Below are 17,635 nucleotides of genomic sequence, written 5' to 3' on the forward strand. Positions count from 1 at the left end.
TATTAAAATATCCAGAAAGCTTGTCTGAGCAAGGGCGTTTTTATTTATTTATTGTGAAACTGAATTTTGTTAACTGCACAGCTAACCAACTTCAATGATATTTTTAATCAGACAAACAAGCAGACAAATAAAAAAATAATCTGGAAAATACTGCCAACAATTTGTTTATATAGACGTTTTAATATTAAAAGCAAATGGTAAATGTGTCTTTATAAACAATAGGCATAAAATATATCTATAATGGTAAAGCTCTGTCTTTTTAAATGCTTCTTTCACAGTAATTTCTTTGGCATGTAATATTTTCCCTTTCAAAGAAATAGTGCAATTTGAAGAACGTACATCATGTCAGTGGATTAGAAATTCTATGGCCCTTAATATAAGTCCTTATAAATTTCTTGTAGGAGTGGATGAAGGCTCATATCTGTCTCGGTTTTCTTTATAATCTGCAACAGCTGCACATGTTCTGTTACAATCTGTCTGAGATCTGTCATTTTCTGCAACAATTTTGCAAACAGCTGTGATGACTCAGGGTGATTCAGCTTTAACTGGAGTTCTAAAGCTTGCAGCAAATTGTCTTGAATATCTTCAATAGGCTTCACATTGAGTAATCCAGGGCGATCTAAAAGTGAATGGAACAAAACAAAATGTAAATAATTTGGATACAACCACACACATTAACTATATTCATAGATGCTTCTGCAGGATTTCCAAGACAATACCACTGAAGTACTTGAAAATAAACAAAGTTTGAGCAGAGGCATTTGTAAATTTTTATCATATAAAAACTGCTCATTACAGAAGGTGGAATGTTTTACTGAATCAAGTGTTATGTCCTATAGGAAGATGGAGGGCGAGCTTTGTTGGGAAGTGGACTGTACATTTCTTGAAGCAGTACGTATTAGAGGGGATTGACCAAAACAGTTCCTAGACCTAAGATGAACAGTTCTGTAAATACTTCCACTCTGGCCATTTTCTCTGGAAGTGGTGCTTCTAAAGAACTTCATCTATTTTTGGGGATGACGATGATGTTTTCATTAAAATTTGTGGTTGAGGCTTCCTATCCCACTATTTTCCCTAAGAATTTGGTTTGTGGTGATTTTTCTGATTTTCAGTACAGTCTTTCCTATGAAGTGCACTTAAATCAGCTGACTGTAGGATGCATTTATGAGACTCTTGGCAACACCAGGGTTCATGCATTTCTGTTTTTCTTGCCTTGAATCTCCTGTTTCACTATCACAACTGTTGCCATTCTTGCATGATCACTTGTTCAGGAGTCAGAGGTGGAAACAAGATCCTTCGTCTCACATTCCCCTTCCTGTCAAACACCTTATTGGCAGGTACAGTATTTAATGGGTACTGGTTTGTTGCTATTGTGTGCCATCAAGTTGATTCTAGCTTGTTCAAAGGAGGTTTGTCTTTGTTCTCCTCTGAGTTTGAGAGAATGGGGTTTGCCCAAGATCACCCAGTGGATTTCCATGGCAGAGCAAGGATTTGAACTCTGGTCTCAGGTTGCTCAACTATCCAAAGTTAGCTCTTGCAACTGGCTACTGGAACCATTATAGACAACTTGTTCACTTCCCTAAATACTTGACCTTTTGGATATTCTAAATTAATTTTTGCACTTAAGTGTAAGTGATCAAATAAATAAACGAGAGTATTTTGTATCAATGAAACTCTCCAGATTTTCACAAGCAAGAGACATGTAGATGGGAATTCAAGCACTGTAAGATCAATTACTCTCCTCCCCTCCCCTCCCACGTTTCTGTTTATACATACACTCATCTCTTTCACTTCTCACATATTTCACTGCATTTGTTACCTGCCATTTCCTTATGTATATAGTTTTATTTGAAGCTTTTTGAAGGCAAACCCTACCAACATATCAGTCCTTTCCCTTTGCAACCCCTGCTTTAGTGCACATCCTGAAAAAAATCCCCAAACTTTCCAAAGGTTTCATTGGCTCCACATTGAACTTAAACTAATAAACACTAAAATTTGACAAACGTGAGAGCTGAATATAGGGTGAAATGCTGCTTATAACTGTGCAGACTGTTCATGTTATAACAGCAATTGCAAATGACTTATTGCTGCCTCTGCTGCTAATGTATAATCTCTTAAATTTACTTGGCAACATGGAATGGCATCCTGACTACCACAATCCATTGTGTGCATGCAGCAAAACAGAAGTTAATAAGTAAAATGATGGCTAGGCCATCCAACAAAACAGACAGGCCTTTTAGGACTCTTCAAAGTGCAGGCTTGGGGTTACTGTGTGCCAAAAGGGAAAGGGGAGTGGGATGAGGCCACTGCCTAACATAGGAATTCTGTCCCCACCATGCATTTTTCCTTCAGTCCCCAAATTTGTAGCATTTCAGTAATTTAACACTTCAGTCGAGCATTTAGAAATGCAGTTTAGGCATCCAAAGAAAAGAGGGAGGCACAATTACCAAGGGAAAGTGAACACAGTAAATATGAGAGTTCTAAGTGTGAACCATTTTCAGTGCCTTACTCTCTGCAACACTAGAAGTTTGGAGACATAATGAAAATTTCATTTGAGGGGGCAGAATTATTATTTGAGGTGACAATGAATTCACCCCTCACACCCATAGCTACACCCCTGGCGTACACCACATCAGAGTGGCCTGTACAAGCATTGGCTTAATATGATCTGACGTTCACTTTGGAGAAGTGATTTATACTTTAGGGCCCAAATACTAATATTCAGCCTTGGAAGATATAAGTACAAGGAAAGAAACAAGTATAACCTAAAATTGCCACGTATAACCACATCATTAAAGCTCCTCCATACACCAGAAATTAAGGGATCAGGTACTGAAATTTAATAAAAGGCTAACACAGAATGTTTGATTTCTAAAGAGGAATTATCCTGGTTTTTAAAGCTCTGAACAAGAGCCTCTGTGAAGAAAAAGGCAATTTCTGTAGCATTTTCTTCATCTTCCTCAAAAACGAGAGGATAAAAATGTAGTTCTATAAATCCAGTAGTTCAGTTGCACTGCAGCTGATGAAATTTACTTTCAGTAGTGGTTTGGATATAGCAGTTTCAGTATATGAACATTTTCTAAGCATTTTCCTCACTCAAGTACAATGAATGTAATTTTTACCAAAGTCACACCATGAAGTCTCAAGTCTCTACCTTCAAGTCTCAAGTTGAGTCTCAAGCCCTTGCAAGATACTTTGAAGTTGAGTCTCAAGTCAAGTCTCAAGTCTGGGAGCCATCTTCTAAGAGAAAAAAGGAGGAGGGGCATGTTTCTTGGAACAAAACAGCAAACCCAAAACAGCAATGGGTTTGAGGGGCATTTGATGTCTGCTTGTCAGCCTGTCCCTGCTGCACATCAGAAAAGCCTTCTAAAGCCTTTCAAAAGTTTTAGAATGATCCTTCCATCTCAAGCCCATTGCCTAACACATTATCTGTTCCCCTCTGAGAAATGCATCCACTACACAGGGGGTGAGTCTTGCTTGTTGCTTGAAGTGAATGATGCCAGCAGGTCAATCATTAAAAATATACAAGTCACCAGTCAAGTCAGTGCATCATTTATTGCCAAGTTTAGTCCAAGTCGAGATACTGAAGTGACTTGAGTTTGACTTGAGTTCAAGTCAATTGACCCGTGTCTACATCACTGTTACAGATAAAGGAACTTGAAAAAAATCAAGCCTATCAGATCAGAACTATTTCTCTCAATTTAAAGGAGGATATGTGGGCTGAACTTGTTCTGTGAGGATTTACAATCCAATCCTATGAATCACAAAAGTGACTGAGGCCCTAACCGCATAGGCCAAATAAAACATCCTCCCCGTTCCCATGGCAAGTAGTCATAATGACCCAATTCCTGGTTCTCATGAAAACTCTCCAGATGATGTCCACCCAATTCAGCACAAAACCCACCTTAAAATAGTGTAACAAGCCTCACCATTTGCTCTGGATCTTCCCAGAAGATCTTGAGCACTCAGTTGTGATACCAAGTGGCACTTTTCAATGAGTCTCGCTATGCTGCCCAGCATTGCCTCAGCTGGTGCATGTTGCTCACTCTGAGATCAGAACAAGGTGCCCAGCCATTTGATCGAAGCTGGGTAGCTTGTTCTGACCTCAGAATGAGTGGTGCATGCCAGCGGTGCTGACGCCAGAGGCACAGTCGGTCACACATGGAAACTGCCACCTGGCATCTTAATATAATGCCTGGGTAATGGGGAATGTTAGGGCAGGTCTAGGGCCAGTACACTCCGGAGATCTATGGGAAATTCGATCTTATGATGTACAAGTAATATGGCTGCTCAATTCACCATGGCTGAACCTTCTTATAAGTTCACCATGTTATGTCAACCAGGAAAGAAACCAAAGAAGTTTGTTCTGTGTTTGTTTGTTACTTATTTCTCCATTGTTGACTGGATAGCTGAGTCTAGGTGCACATAAAAATCAATCTACAGAGTAAAGAGGGAGTGAGCAAGTACCACACACCAGCATGTTTGTGCATAGTGAGCCAGCTTCCCCTGAATCCTGGATTACTGTGTTGTGTGGTCAATACCATCTTGTGGTTGTGACCCCACAAAGTTTTACAATCGTCATGATTTTTCAAACATTATTTTTCCTTGAAATTATGAAACAATAGTTGGAATCTGAAGTTATGTTGGAGCAGACAAGTGCTAGATCATTAAAAATAGACCTTTAAAAATGGATGCACATTTTCCCTTTCTCTTTCACACACAAAAACAGCCTTATACTAAGACCACCACTACTGTAACATCAATAGAATGGAAACTACTTCTGAAACATTACAGATTATGTGATAAGATTCAATGTTGGACTGAAATAGATGAAATAGATGTAGAAGGGTGTTTCTTCTCAATGTGAAACCCTATTCCATTCTTCAAAAATCTGTGTTAACCATGCTTCCTGTTAATCATTTACTGACAAAAGGATCATAAGAATGAGTTTATGTTTTATGTACACAGGCAAAATTCCTATGCATTTCTTATCTCTAACAGCAAATGCTACTGAAAGTCATTTAGAGTAAGAATGGGCATTTGGCTGAGAGCCCTTATCGTACTATTGGTGTGACTCAGCAGTTGTGGGCCTTGGTTAATGAATGTACCACAAATCGACTTTCAGGTCCAGAGAGGTTTGTCATCAGTTTTACATATGATTAAGTTGTGTTCCATTATTCTAAGAAGACCAAAATATCATTTTTAAAGGGAAGAAACTTTGAGATCCTGGAGGTTCTTGGGTATGTTTGTTTTAAGAGGGACCAACCCCCTCCCCCCAGTTTATGATCAACTGTTCATGTACTGGTAAAAATCCAGGGTTCACAAATTACTGTACTGTAAAATGTATGTGAAGATGAATAGCCACAAAATATTTCAGATCCAGAAGGGGAAGAACATCTTAGGTCAATTCTCCTTCCATAAAGTAGGAGTCTAAGCAAAGCTGACAAGTTAAACCAACAACATTAAAAACATTTCTAAAAGGCTTTGTCAATTGTTGTTGGGTTATGCGCATTCAAGATGTTTCTGAATTATGGTGACCTTAAGCCTATCACAGGGTTTTCTTGCCAAGATTTATTCAGAGCGGGTTTGCCTTTGCTGGAGGCTGAGAGAATGTGATTTGCCCAAGGTCACACAGAAGGTTTCCATGGCCAAACAGAGATTCAAACCCTGGTCTTCAAAGTCTAAAGCTGCTTCTACACTGACGAAAAAAATTGGTTTCACTTTGTATTTTTCTGATCCATAGGGATCCATCCCACAATGACCCTGATAAGGGCTCCCCCACACACAAAGAACTTAAAAACATCACATGCACCACAAAGCACTTCAAAATGACACCAGCACAACTGGCCACACATTTTTACTTGGTGAACTTGTTGTGTTTCCCTCACCCAGTGTACATCAATCTAGGAGCCAACAGCCCTTATGGTCTGCCTGTCAGTCATCCTGACTGGTTGCCCCTCCATTCTTTCCCCCTTTGCCACCCCAGTGATGGAAGAAGGAAATTGTAAAGATACACACATGATGGAGAGGAAAAAAATGCATTTTACGTATCTTTCATTTATGAAACTGTCCGGCCATGATTGTCGTGTTTGCTTCACTGTTTGTACTCTTCTCCTTTATATAAGGCTGTTCTTGAAAACAATTTGGAACATAGGCCATGGAGCAGAATACTTTTTTCTATCTATTAATAGGCATGGACTTGCAAAATACACCTATTTGAAACCTTTATGTTGCACTTGGATGGCTTATAGGGATCAACAATGAGACCTCTGCTGGAGATACTAAGCAGAAGCTGCTACTCATGGTCAGAACTTGCACAAAGCTACTTTTTTGGACCACAACTCCCAGAATCCTCAGGCTGCAGAGTCTCTAGGAAAATTCTGGGACCACCAGTGTGACTTGATGTAAAGTAATTTTTACACTATATTCTCTGGTAGAATTATCAGCATTGCCCTGTAAGCAGCAGTCTGCGGGTGAAGCTACACTGTAGAAATTAATGTAATTTGAGACCACTTTAAGTGCTGTAGCTACATCCAGTGGAGTCCTGGGATTTGTAGTTTTACAAGGTCTTCTTGCAAGACTTCTCTGCCAAAGAATGCTGACATCTCCCAAAGCTACAAATCCCAGGATTCTATAGGATGGAGCCACGGCAGTTAAAGTGGAGTCAAACTGCATTATTTCTACAGTGTTAATGCACCCTGAGTCAAAACTAAGGGTCATAACCAAAATGTAAGTCAAAATCAAAGGACAAACTAAGAAATAGGACTGAGAAACAACAGGCATCTGGATTAATGGACAATGAAAGAATACAGGACTGTGCTCAGAAAAGGACTGTGTGGAACAGGAAGATCTCTTAGGCGGGATACAGACTGCCCAAAGCGGGTGGTCTCCTGCTGCCCTAGTTTGCTCCGTGGGGAAGCCGCAGCCGCCAGACTGCAGGGCTGCCCCGTGGAGCAAAAAGAACCCTTAAAAGACGGGTTCTTTATGCGGCGCGCTTGTGACGCCGCAATGCGCCGATGGCGCACTTGCAGCGTCACAAGCGCGCTGGGATGTGCGAACGCTAGGCGTCATTTGACGTCCTGGCACCGTACTAGGGTTAGGGAGCGTCTAAAAACTATGCTCCCAGGCAACCCTAGTACATCATCAGGACGTACTAAAAGGCCATGTAAACAGGGCCTTATATTTCTTTCCTGTGCAAGAGGACCCAATGGCCAGCCTTAATAGGCAAGGTACTGGCCAGGGCCTGTGGGCACTGAGCTGCCTAGAAAGATGCTGCTAATGGGCATATTTTTGGCTCACCACTGAGGCCCAAAGGCTCCCAGTTTGAGCCTGAGTCCTATTGGTCAAGAATCTGTATAAATAACAGAAGATGCTTATAATGTCTTCAGAAGGGCATTTTCCCAGTTTAGCAGTTAAAAGGCAGATACTTTCTACATTCAGGGAACAAAGCAGGGTAGGGATGCCTGCGCTGAGAACATCTGTAATATTTGCCTCCCCACTCCTTCCTATTCCCCCACCACCACATCAATTGCATCCTGACCCAGATGTTGCTCCATGTGTGCTGCAGGGTTTTTCATTCAGTTGTGCTTTCCTTCACCCAACATTGTGATTCCTTTTTGAACTCAGTGAAAACATATACTATTAATCAAGACCACAGAGGATGGAAGCCTATCTGTCAAATATGAGTACAGTATGAGCTATGAAGCTCTCAAGGTAAGTCTGCCCAACTTCTGATCCAACAGGTTGAAGGCAGCTCCTGAACTGTGTGCAGAAAGGCACCAGCAATTCAGGAAACTCCTATTTCCATTTCCAGTCTGCAGTTGCAAAAACAGGAAGTTCTAAATATATGGTGGGCCAAAATATCTAGCTGGCAGGCTGAGTTTGGCTAGAATATTGTGTCCAGTTCTGGGCGCCACAATTCAAAAAGGACATTGAGAAACTGGAGCGTGTCCAAAGGAGGGCGACAAAAATGGTGAAGGGTCTGGAGACCATGCCCTATGAGGAACGACTTAGGGAGCTGGGGGTGTTTAGCCTGGAGAAAAGAAGGTTAAGAGGTGATATGATAGCTCTGTTTAAATATTTGAAAGGATGTCATATTGAGGAGGGAGCAAGCTTGTTTTCTGCTGCTCCAGAGAACAGGACCCGGAACAATGGATGCAAGCTACAGGAAAAGAGATTCCACCTGAACATTAGGAGGAACTTCCTGACAGTAAGGGCTGTTCGGCAGTGGAATGCACTTCCTCGGAAGGTGATAGAGTCTCCTTCCTTGGAGGTCTTTAAACAGAGGCTGGATGGCCATCTGTCAGGGATGCTTTGATTTGGATTTCCTGCATGGCAGGGGGTTGGACTGGATGGCCCTAGTGGTCTCTTCCAACTCTACGATTCTATGATTCTATGATTCTATGATTCTATGTCACACTTACCTCCACTGAGAATAATGACAGCTATAAATATTGCCAGATCACTGTCGTCTAATTCCAGTGCATTGAACTTGACAGCAAACTCAAACTTGGGCTCCATAAAGTCACAAAAAGGTTTTCGGAGGCTCTTGAGGAACTCCCGAGTCATGAATCCTTGTCCATCGGATATAAGAACACCATCTTTATTCATCATGGAGGCCAGGAGCGTATAGATGATTTCATGGACACCATATTTCAGGAGAGTTACTTGGTCATTCAGGTCTAAACTCACAAATCCTGGAATGCTTTTGGCAAATTCTGTGATCTCCTGAACAGCTTCCACTGAGCGAAACTGACAACGCTGGAAGATACGAATGGCCACCTCTTTGTTCTGCTCTTGCATGGGGGCCAGATGTTTACACTTGATCTGATCTTCACCCATCATTAAGGAATTCATGTCATAGATGACAAATGGCTGAAAAATAAAAAATAAATTGATTCCAATGCTTCCTTGCAGACACAGAGACAGCAGACACAGAGACAGTGGAAAGGATGAAATCCGGGTGAAGACCAAAAAGAGGCTAGGAAAGAATAGGTATATAGTCCATTGACATATTTGGGGGATAATTTTGGGAAATAAACAGAGAATAATGAAAATAAACAGCAGCAGAATACTTATACAAACAAGGCCTGAATATTTTCCCTTGCAAGGAAATTAGACTTTTTGGGAAAGTTTGCAAACTCCTCCATAAAATAAAATGGCTTTTGGTCCTGTAAACATAGACATATTTTCCCCTAACATAAACGTTTTTAAAGAAAATAAAAGCACAAACAATTAAAAACAGGGAACATTTCTCTTCATAATTTTGGAACGCTATTACTACATTCGCATATACTTTCAGCTGTGATTTCTGTATGTATTGGCATTTGAACTTTACCACTTAGAAGGGGAGGAGGGAGAGGTTTTGTGGCATCTTTAAGACAAACCAGTTGTTTTCAGCATAAACCTCCATGGGCTTGATTAGGTAATGGCTGGTTTTGACATCACCTGATGAATTCAAATTTAGTGACTCTGGCGGGATACATACCGCCATTTAGTACATATAGGATACGTACTAGGGTTAGGAAGGGGCGGTGCTTCCGCACCCCCTAACCCTAGTACGTATTCAATACGTACAAGATGGCGGCGCCCCTTCTACATGGGCGCCGCCATCTTGACGTATCGGACGCTGAGCGTCCGTACGCGTCGCGGGCGTTGTGACGTAGCGAGTGCGCCCCTGGCGCCTCGCTACGTCGCAAACGCAACTCAAGAAGAAGCTCCATTTTGGAGCTTCTTTTTCAGTCTGTACAGGAGCCGCGCCGTGTGGAGGCTCCGGCTCCCCCGCAGACTAACCGGCGGTGGCGGCAGACCGCCGCAAAGCGGCGGTTTGTATCCCATCTCTGTCAACTATCACTGAAAAACTAATGTGCTTGATGCAAGGCCAAGTCATACACTATCATTATTGTTGTTATCATATTTATTTATATATATATCTGCCCCTTCCCCAGCCCTTGGACTCAGTTCCTTTTGTTGAACTTGATCTAAGGTATACAATTTTGTATGATCTTTGTGATCACTGTTTAAAGAATATGCATGTCAAGCTCATCCTACTCCCTTAAAAACCCGTGGTACTTGCAGTGAAACCTACTGAGGAATGGGAGGCACAACTACAATACTCAACCCACTCTAATAAACTAGACTTCAAAGTAACTGGCTTTAACATCAAGTAGTATCTAACAGCAGCTTTGAAGTATCACTGGGATGGGCAACTTGTTTTTCTCTAAGTTTTCAAAGACACAGCTGTGTTACATTAGAAAATCAGTATGCAAAGGGATCTTGTAGCACCTTTGAGACTAACTGAAAGAAAGAAGCTGGTAGCATGAGCTTTTGTAGACCTGAGTTTTCCAAAAGCTCATGTTACCAACTTTTTCTTTCACTCAGTCTCAAAGGTATCACAAGATCCCTTTGCATACAGATTCTCTAGATGCTGTTACACTGCCTCTCCCTCGAGCCCTAGCATAACCAACAATGAATGATGATAAACACTACAACCCAGGAAATCTAAAGGGCTCGAAGTCATGCTGGCGCTTACACTAGTGTAAGAAAGGGCATCCCGTTCATCCCAGTTTGCCTTCCTCACTGCTGCCACTTGAAAAAGTTGTTCCTTAAAGTTAGAGGAGCCTATGAAATCATATGGGACATGGCCCAGGGGGCTACAGTCCAGGGAGGGAGGAAAGGAGAAAACTTGATGCCCTACCTTGTACAATGATAAGCACTTTCCCCATGTGTATAGACAGCACTGGGTACAACCCAAGGAGTCTGCTTAGTATTTGCTTACACACAGCTAATAACACACAGTTAATAACATCTGTTCTTATTCATTGCTCTGAAACAGGGATGAGGACAATGATACAAATTACAGAGATCTGTTTGAAGACGTGAGCCTCAGTCCACATATGCTGAAGCAACGGAATCATGTGGGATGAAGATTATTTCACAACAGCCATGAAAGTGTAAAACTAATGTTTTGATTTCAGGATTTTCTGGATCAGCAAAGAAATGCTTCAGCTAGAGACACCCATTCCTGCAATATTGCTGTGTTGGTCTTGCAGGAAGACACATACCAGTCCAAACTGGAGAAGCTCAAATGGACTCTGTAACCTAGAGCATATTTTGATGTGACAGAGAGAGTTGTACTGTACATTCCAGAGAGAAGTTGGTTATATAGTAATTTCAGATGGTACTGACGACTTGACCATTAGTAATCATTGACATGTGATGCAGATGTGGCCACAACTGAAAGGATGAATGTAATGTTCAGTTGTGTCTATCATAAACATTTTGATGTTTCAGAGCCCAAAGTCCATTGCAGTACAAATAATAATAAAAGTTTTACTCATTATTTACTGAATGAGTGCATTTACTCTGGATGTAGTACTTTCAAACGTCAACTCGATAAAGCCAGACAATTTTACAGTGGGTTGGTTTTTTTCATTTATAGTTTTATGCTAGTAAATTCTACCCCAGCAACTAGTTCCTGAATGCTCTGAAGCAAACAGTGTCCCATGAGCACACCCTATATAAATTGCATGAACAGTACATTAGTGTGATGATCAAACTTCACAGAATCACTCACAAGGTCCAAATTAACTAGTTAAACTAAGCACACCATACACAAAATGACTGACAGATGCCCTAGCGATTTACATAACTAGCACAAAATATGTTTGAAAACACTGCAACCAAAAACATAGCACTAGTTCTTCAAAATTATACACTATACTTGGATTCAAGTTGTCAGACTCTTCATCTACAGACAGATTACGGTACAATACTGACTATTGATTATTTAATAATAGTGTCTAAACAGGTTTCTTTTTATATAACAATTGAGTTTCTTTTACATGAGGAACAGAAGGATATAAACTAATGCACTAGTTATACATAGCATAGAGTTGGAGGAAACCACAAGGGTCATCTTGTCCAATCCCCCTGCCAGACAGAAATACACAACTAAAGCAATCCTTAAAAAATGTTCAGCCACTGAATTACAATGCTGCTTCTATGTGACATTAAGCACTATTTTCATTTCAGTTGGAATTCAGAATGGATACTAGATTTCTGCAAATCCAAAAAATAAAGTAGTGTGGCATGTTGGACAATGACAGACAAGACCAGATGCAAATTCCCACTCAAGCTCCTCTAGGTTGGGCAAATGTGTTGGGATTGTGGTATTTCTTGCTTTTGTTCTTGGGTTCTTGAAAATATCCAAGCAATATTTCAGTTGTCCCAGACTATTTCGTGGCAATATCTGGCACCAGCTGCAACACTGGGTTTCTTTTTTCTTTTTTGTATTTCAAAGACATATCAGAATTGTATTTCCCTTCTCTTTTACTTTTAAATTTTTAAAAAGTGGCATAGTGCTATAGTGAAGCAGTGAAATTGCACTTCTGCACTATAACTCTATAACTTAAAAACAAAAACAATGTCTGGGATAGTTACTAAAGCATTGGATTTGGATGTAAGAAACCCACATTGGTCCCATACAAGTCACTATTCCCTCATTTATTCTGTTTCAAAGGGTTTGTCCATGAGTTCTTAACACCTCAATGGACTTTAGTGTGGGGGAATCTGGGAAATGGAGTGAAAAAAATGATTATTTTCCCCATGTACTTTGCTTTCTGCTACACTAATATTTTCCTCTCTCACAGTGAATTTTAAGGTACCAGTTTAGACTTTTCAAGTAACTTTTTTCCGCAGTCTACACTACTCCATATGAAGAAAATCAATTTCATATACAGTTAAAAATAAATTTTATGCCAACTTATGTGTGCATATTTCTTGAGGGTGGGGGGTGGGAAGGTTCCACAGTTTTAATCAGATTCTCAAAGTGACTATGAGCCAAAAAAAAAAAAAAAAAAAAAAGGATTTTTAATATATGCATCAACAAGAGAGAGAATGCTAGCAATTTATTCCAAAGCAATGAACTCTGACCAGACCCCAGAAAGATACAACAGTACAGAGTTTGAAAACTGGAAGTAGTAGAATATTGACAGCAAGCAGAAAATAAAGTGAGGCTAGACATGGGGTGAGGTATATTGGGATGTATGGACAACAGAGATACAAAGAGCTGGAAAGATTTCACCTTAGCTATTGTAACCTGTTAAACAAACTATTGTAAAAGAACTAGACAAGATTCTCTAGTGTAAAAATGTATCACTTAAAACCAAAATCAGGATTGTCCATGCCATTGTATTTTCAATTTCTATGTATAGTTGTGAAGCCGGACACTGAAAAAAGCCGATAGGATGAGAATCAATTCATTTGAAATATGGTGTTGGAGGAGAGTTAATGCATATAGATACTATGGACTGCAAAAAAGTCAAATAAATGGCTCCTAGGACATATCAAGACTGAACTCTCTGTAGAAGCCAAGATGACTCAACTGAACTGTTGTAGTTCTGACATATCATGAGAAGACATGACTCATTAGGAAAAGTCAATAATGCTTGGTAAGGTAGATGGTAGTAGGGCAAGACAGCAGCAGTGCAGTGTAGTGGTTTGAGTGTTGGACTATGACTCCGGAGACCAGGGTTTGAATTCTGGCTGAGCCATGGAATCCCACTGGTTGATCTTGGGCAGGTCACATTCTCTAAGCTTCAGAGGAAGGCAAAGGCAAACCCATATCTGAAACAAATCTTGCCAAGAAAACCCTGTCACCTTATTGTTGGCATAAGTCAAGAACAACCTGAAGGCATTCCTACAACAAAGTAGGAAAAGATGAAGACTGTAGTACAGGTGGATAGACTGAGAGGGGCTACTGCCCATCTTTGCCCCTCATTGATGCTGCGCCAGCCACATGGCGCAGCACCGATGCACTCCCTAGAGCGGCTTCTTTTTAGAGGCCTCATTTAGAGGCGCCATGACGTCTCTTCCGGCTAGAGCCATTTGGGTGCATGGACGCCTATGTGTCACAATGCCACGCCCCATGTAGATGGGGCCATAGCAGGATTGCACACGGGTGCCCAGTCCTACGGAGCCCTAATATCTGCCTCAGGCCAGCGCAAAGCACCCGTCTGTATCGGGCCTTAGTCAAGGAAGCCACAGCCTTCAGTCTGCAAGAGCAGGGCTGTTGATAACATGGTGACTCAGAGGTCTCTTATTCATATGGTCACCATAAGTCCAAGTTGACTTGACAATAGTCAACAATAACAATAAATCCATTCTAGATTTTTATACATGATGGCATCAGTTTTTAAAAACATTATGCCACTGACCATGCAGTTTAAAAGCTCTTAATCTAAATAAGAACAGGATTCTCAAGAATTTGATGAATGGATTAGATCAGTGATGGTGAACCTTTTCGAGGCCGAGTGCCCAAAATGCAACCCAAAACCCACTTATTTATTGCAAAGTGCCATGTCCCTCTGGCTTTCTAGTAACAAACTCTGGCAAACTCTGTGCTGGCACAATGGCAAATGTGCCCACAGAGAGGGCTCTGAGTGTCACCTCTGGCACACGTGCCACAGGTTCGCCATCACTGGATTAGATGATGCCTAGAGGCAGCATGTTTTATTAGATTATGCCTAGAGGCAACATGTCTATGCAGTCACAGCCACATAGGAAATTTAGTAACCTGAATTCTGTTTTTATGGCATTTTGAAAATATTTCCATCATAGCTTCAAAACAGGATCACAAAATTCATGGAGAATTCATGCTGTAATTAATTTTATGCTAAGACCCAATTATGCTGGATAGAGATCCCACTGATATGTACAAAATGGACATAATCCAGTAAACTTGCCGTTTACATAAACTGTAAATGTGACTATAAAGTCCCATTGATTTCAATGTGAAGGGTTGTATTTAATTCTCCTATTAATTCAATGGTACATAGAAAGTGTTTACATTAATTTGGAATATGCCCCATACAACTAATGGGCAATGTTACTTTGATATAATATATGGAAGATGTGTTATCACTCATATTTGAAGAGGTTGATTTATAAAGTACTTATATTTTAATACTTTGATGTTAGCCTATGGAGTCCTTCTGGGTTGAAAAAGTCATGCATACTGTTTGTTTAATGCATAATGGCATAATAAAACATGTTTAGGGCCAATTCTGTGCATAAATAAACATAAATGCAGAAAATAAAGGAAATGTACAAGGAAATCAGCAATATAGTATGTAATGTGGAGTGTTTTATGATAATTTAATGTGCAGAATAATGTCATGATGTTTTATAACATTCTAAGGGTTCATACAGCAATATATCCTATTTGTAGCCATGTTTTATATGTGCTGTAATCCTTTCCTTATTCCCTTCTTTTTTTGAAATGGACTTTACATTGACATCAGCATCTCATAAATCAGATTCACTACTGTTAAATTAATATATGTTGATCATTCCCAAATTTGTTTTTCTCATGAAACCAGCATGAGCCAATTGCTTATTTCTAATCCTTCATATTCTTTTAATATAGCATAGATAAGAATACGGCTTTCATACACCTTTTTGTATGTGTCAAGTCTTATAGCATGGGTCTAAACAGGGGTGGGCAACTGTAGCCTTCCAGATGTCATGGGATTGCTACTTCACCATTGGATATGCTAGTTGATGGAGTCCCTCAACATCTGGAAGGACGCAGTTTCCTATTCCTAGCCTAAAACTACAGAAGGAATTAGGAATTAGATAGCAAGATTCAGGTTCAGCATTCTCATATGTGGCGTTGGACGCACATATTTATTATTTATTTTATTATTTATCTATTTTATTTTTATCCCGCCTTCCTCCCAAAGTGGGACCCAAGGCAGCTAACAACACATTAAAACAACAATTAAAATCATAGAATTAAAATCGAAAAAATATAAAGAATTACAAATATAACATTTAAAACATACAAAGTTAAAAATAGTAATTTAAAATCAACCCTCTCATCCCCCAATAAACCAAGCCTGCCAGATCTTAATCTGTAATGATCTGTTCCTTTCCTCCATTCCAGTTCTGAGCATTCTGAAAATAACAGTTTATATACCTGCATGTGTCTATTGTTCCTAACAGAATAGTCTCTAATCTATGGCTTGTAGTAAAACACAAATGATCTGAGAGGAGGAATGGCCCGTTTCTTAGTTTCATAAAGGCACTGTACATAGAAAATGAGTTAGTTATATTTTAAATTGTTTTATGGGTATACTAATTACACAGTTCACTGTTTACTGCTGTGGTGGTGGAGAGAGGCAGAGCAAGATAGTGAAAAGTTGGAGAGGTCAGTCATCATCATAAAATTATCTCCAAAAATGCCAGGCAAAGGCATCCCAAACTGTGGAGACAGCTGGAAAAATTAAGTTTTTATATAATATTTTAACATCAAGCAAGGATAAATTTTTGTTACTGATATTTTCACAGATGTTTTGGTAGACATCCGTAGCATGAAATTATATTATTTTCTTTTGTATACAGTGGGCCATTGGTATCCACTGGGATTTGGTTCCAGGACTCCCCGTGGATACCAAGATTCATGGATGTTCAAGTTCCATTAAATGCAATAGATAATAAATGGTGCCCCTTAAATACAATGGAAAAATCAAAGTTTGCTTTTTGGAATGTATTTATTGTTTTGATATTTTCAAGCCATGGATGCTTGGATCTGTGGACAAAGTATCAGTGGAAATGGAGAGCCAACTGCATTTGTATATTCGTATAGATGTATTGAAATACACAAGCTAAAATGTAAGTGTAATCCTATACATGTCTAGTAAGAACTAAAGGCCTAGAGGGATGGGCAAGATACCATGAGCGAAGCCAATGGTATCTTGCCGGTAATTCTGACCCAGGTCAGTCCCCAGGAAGCACAGAAACAAGAGGGTTTCACATGGCCACACACTGCCATGCTGTGGATCTGCTGCTGCCGTGCACCCATTACCTGTCACCACCATCATATCTGCTCCAAAGGCCCCTGCTAAGACCCATAAGGATGGAAATGGAGCACCTGACGACACCCTCATGGCCGAGGTATTCCCTTTCAATGTCACTGGCTTCACTGGAGGCCTTCAGAACAGATGCATTGGCAGGTAAGGGGCATGCAGTCTGTGTAGTCTGCTGGCTGTTGTAGTGGAGTTTTCAGGAAACTTTGCTGCAAGCAGCTGGTCAAGGGCCCTTTGGGCCAGGGTTGAGCCAGGACTGCCAGACTGATGTCTGAACTGGCCGATCCTGGCTCAGGGCTAATGGCCTGCTTTATCTGTACAGGACACCGCCAGGCTGGGGTGAACACATGCTTTTTGGCATGTGCATACAGTCTCAAGAGTTATGTTATATTTTTATTGCTGTACTGTATTGTTTAATGTGGGGGGATTTCTTTCTATTGGATTTTGTAGTTTCGGTATGTTTTTATTACTGTTGTAAACCGCTGTGATCATGGGAATAGCGGTATACAAATAAAGATTCATTCATTCATTCATTCATTCATTCATTCATTCATTCATTCATTCATTCATGTTAGGACTGTAACCTAACAGAATTAATCACAAACTTCGGTTTCACTCAAAGAGAAAAATAATATTTTATTAAAAAATAAGTTTGATCATATTAACATTATTTGAAGGATTTACTTTATGTTTAGATGATGCATGATGCACTACTATACTAGCAGTGTAGCAGGCAAGATTGTAGAAAATATACTTTCTTCAGAATA

General features: G+C 40.1%; 1 protein-coding gene across 1 annotated transcript in view; it reads right to left on the reverse strand.

The window, feature by feature from the left end:
• Positions 1-243: 243 nt before the first annotated feature.
• PPARG (peroxisome proliferator activated receptor gamma) overlaps positions 244-17,635 on the reverse strand; it is a 96,832-nt gene continuing 79,440 nt past the window's right edge. Inside the window, exons 6-7 of the mRNA XM_089499021.1 lie at positions 8,424-8,874; positions 244-619 (exon numbers count right to left, since the gene is read on the reverse strand). Of these exons, the coding sequence (XP_089355147.1) occupies positions 372-619; positions 8,424-8,874 (699 nt within the window). The 3' untranslated portion in view covers positions 244-371. The remainder of the gene's footprint in view (positions 620-8,423; positions 8,875-17,635) is intronic.

Source organism: Sceloporus occidentalis, unplaced genomic scaffold, assembly GCF_023333645.1.
Source record: "Sceloporus occidentalis isolate IW3139 unplaced genomic scaffold, rSceOcc1.0.p SCAF_1, whole genome shotgun sequence".
Taxonomy (NCBI): domain Eukaryota; kingdom Metazoa; phylum Chordata; class Lepidosauria; order Squamata; family Phrynosomatidae; genus Sceloporus; species Sceloporus occidentalis.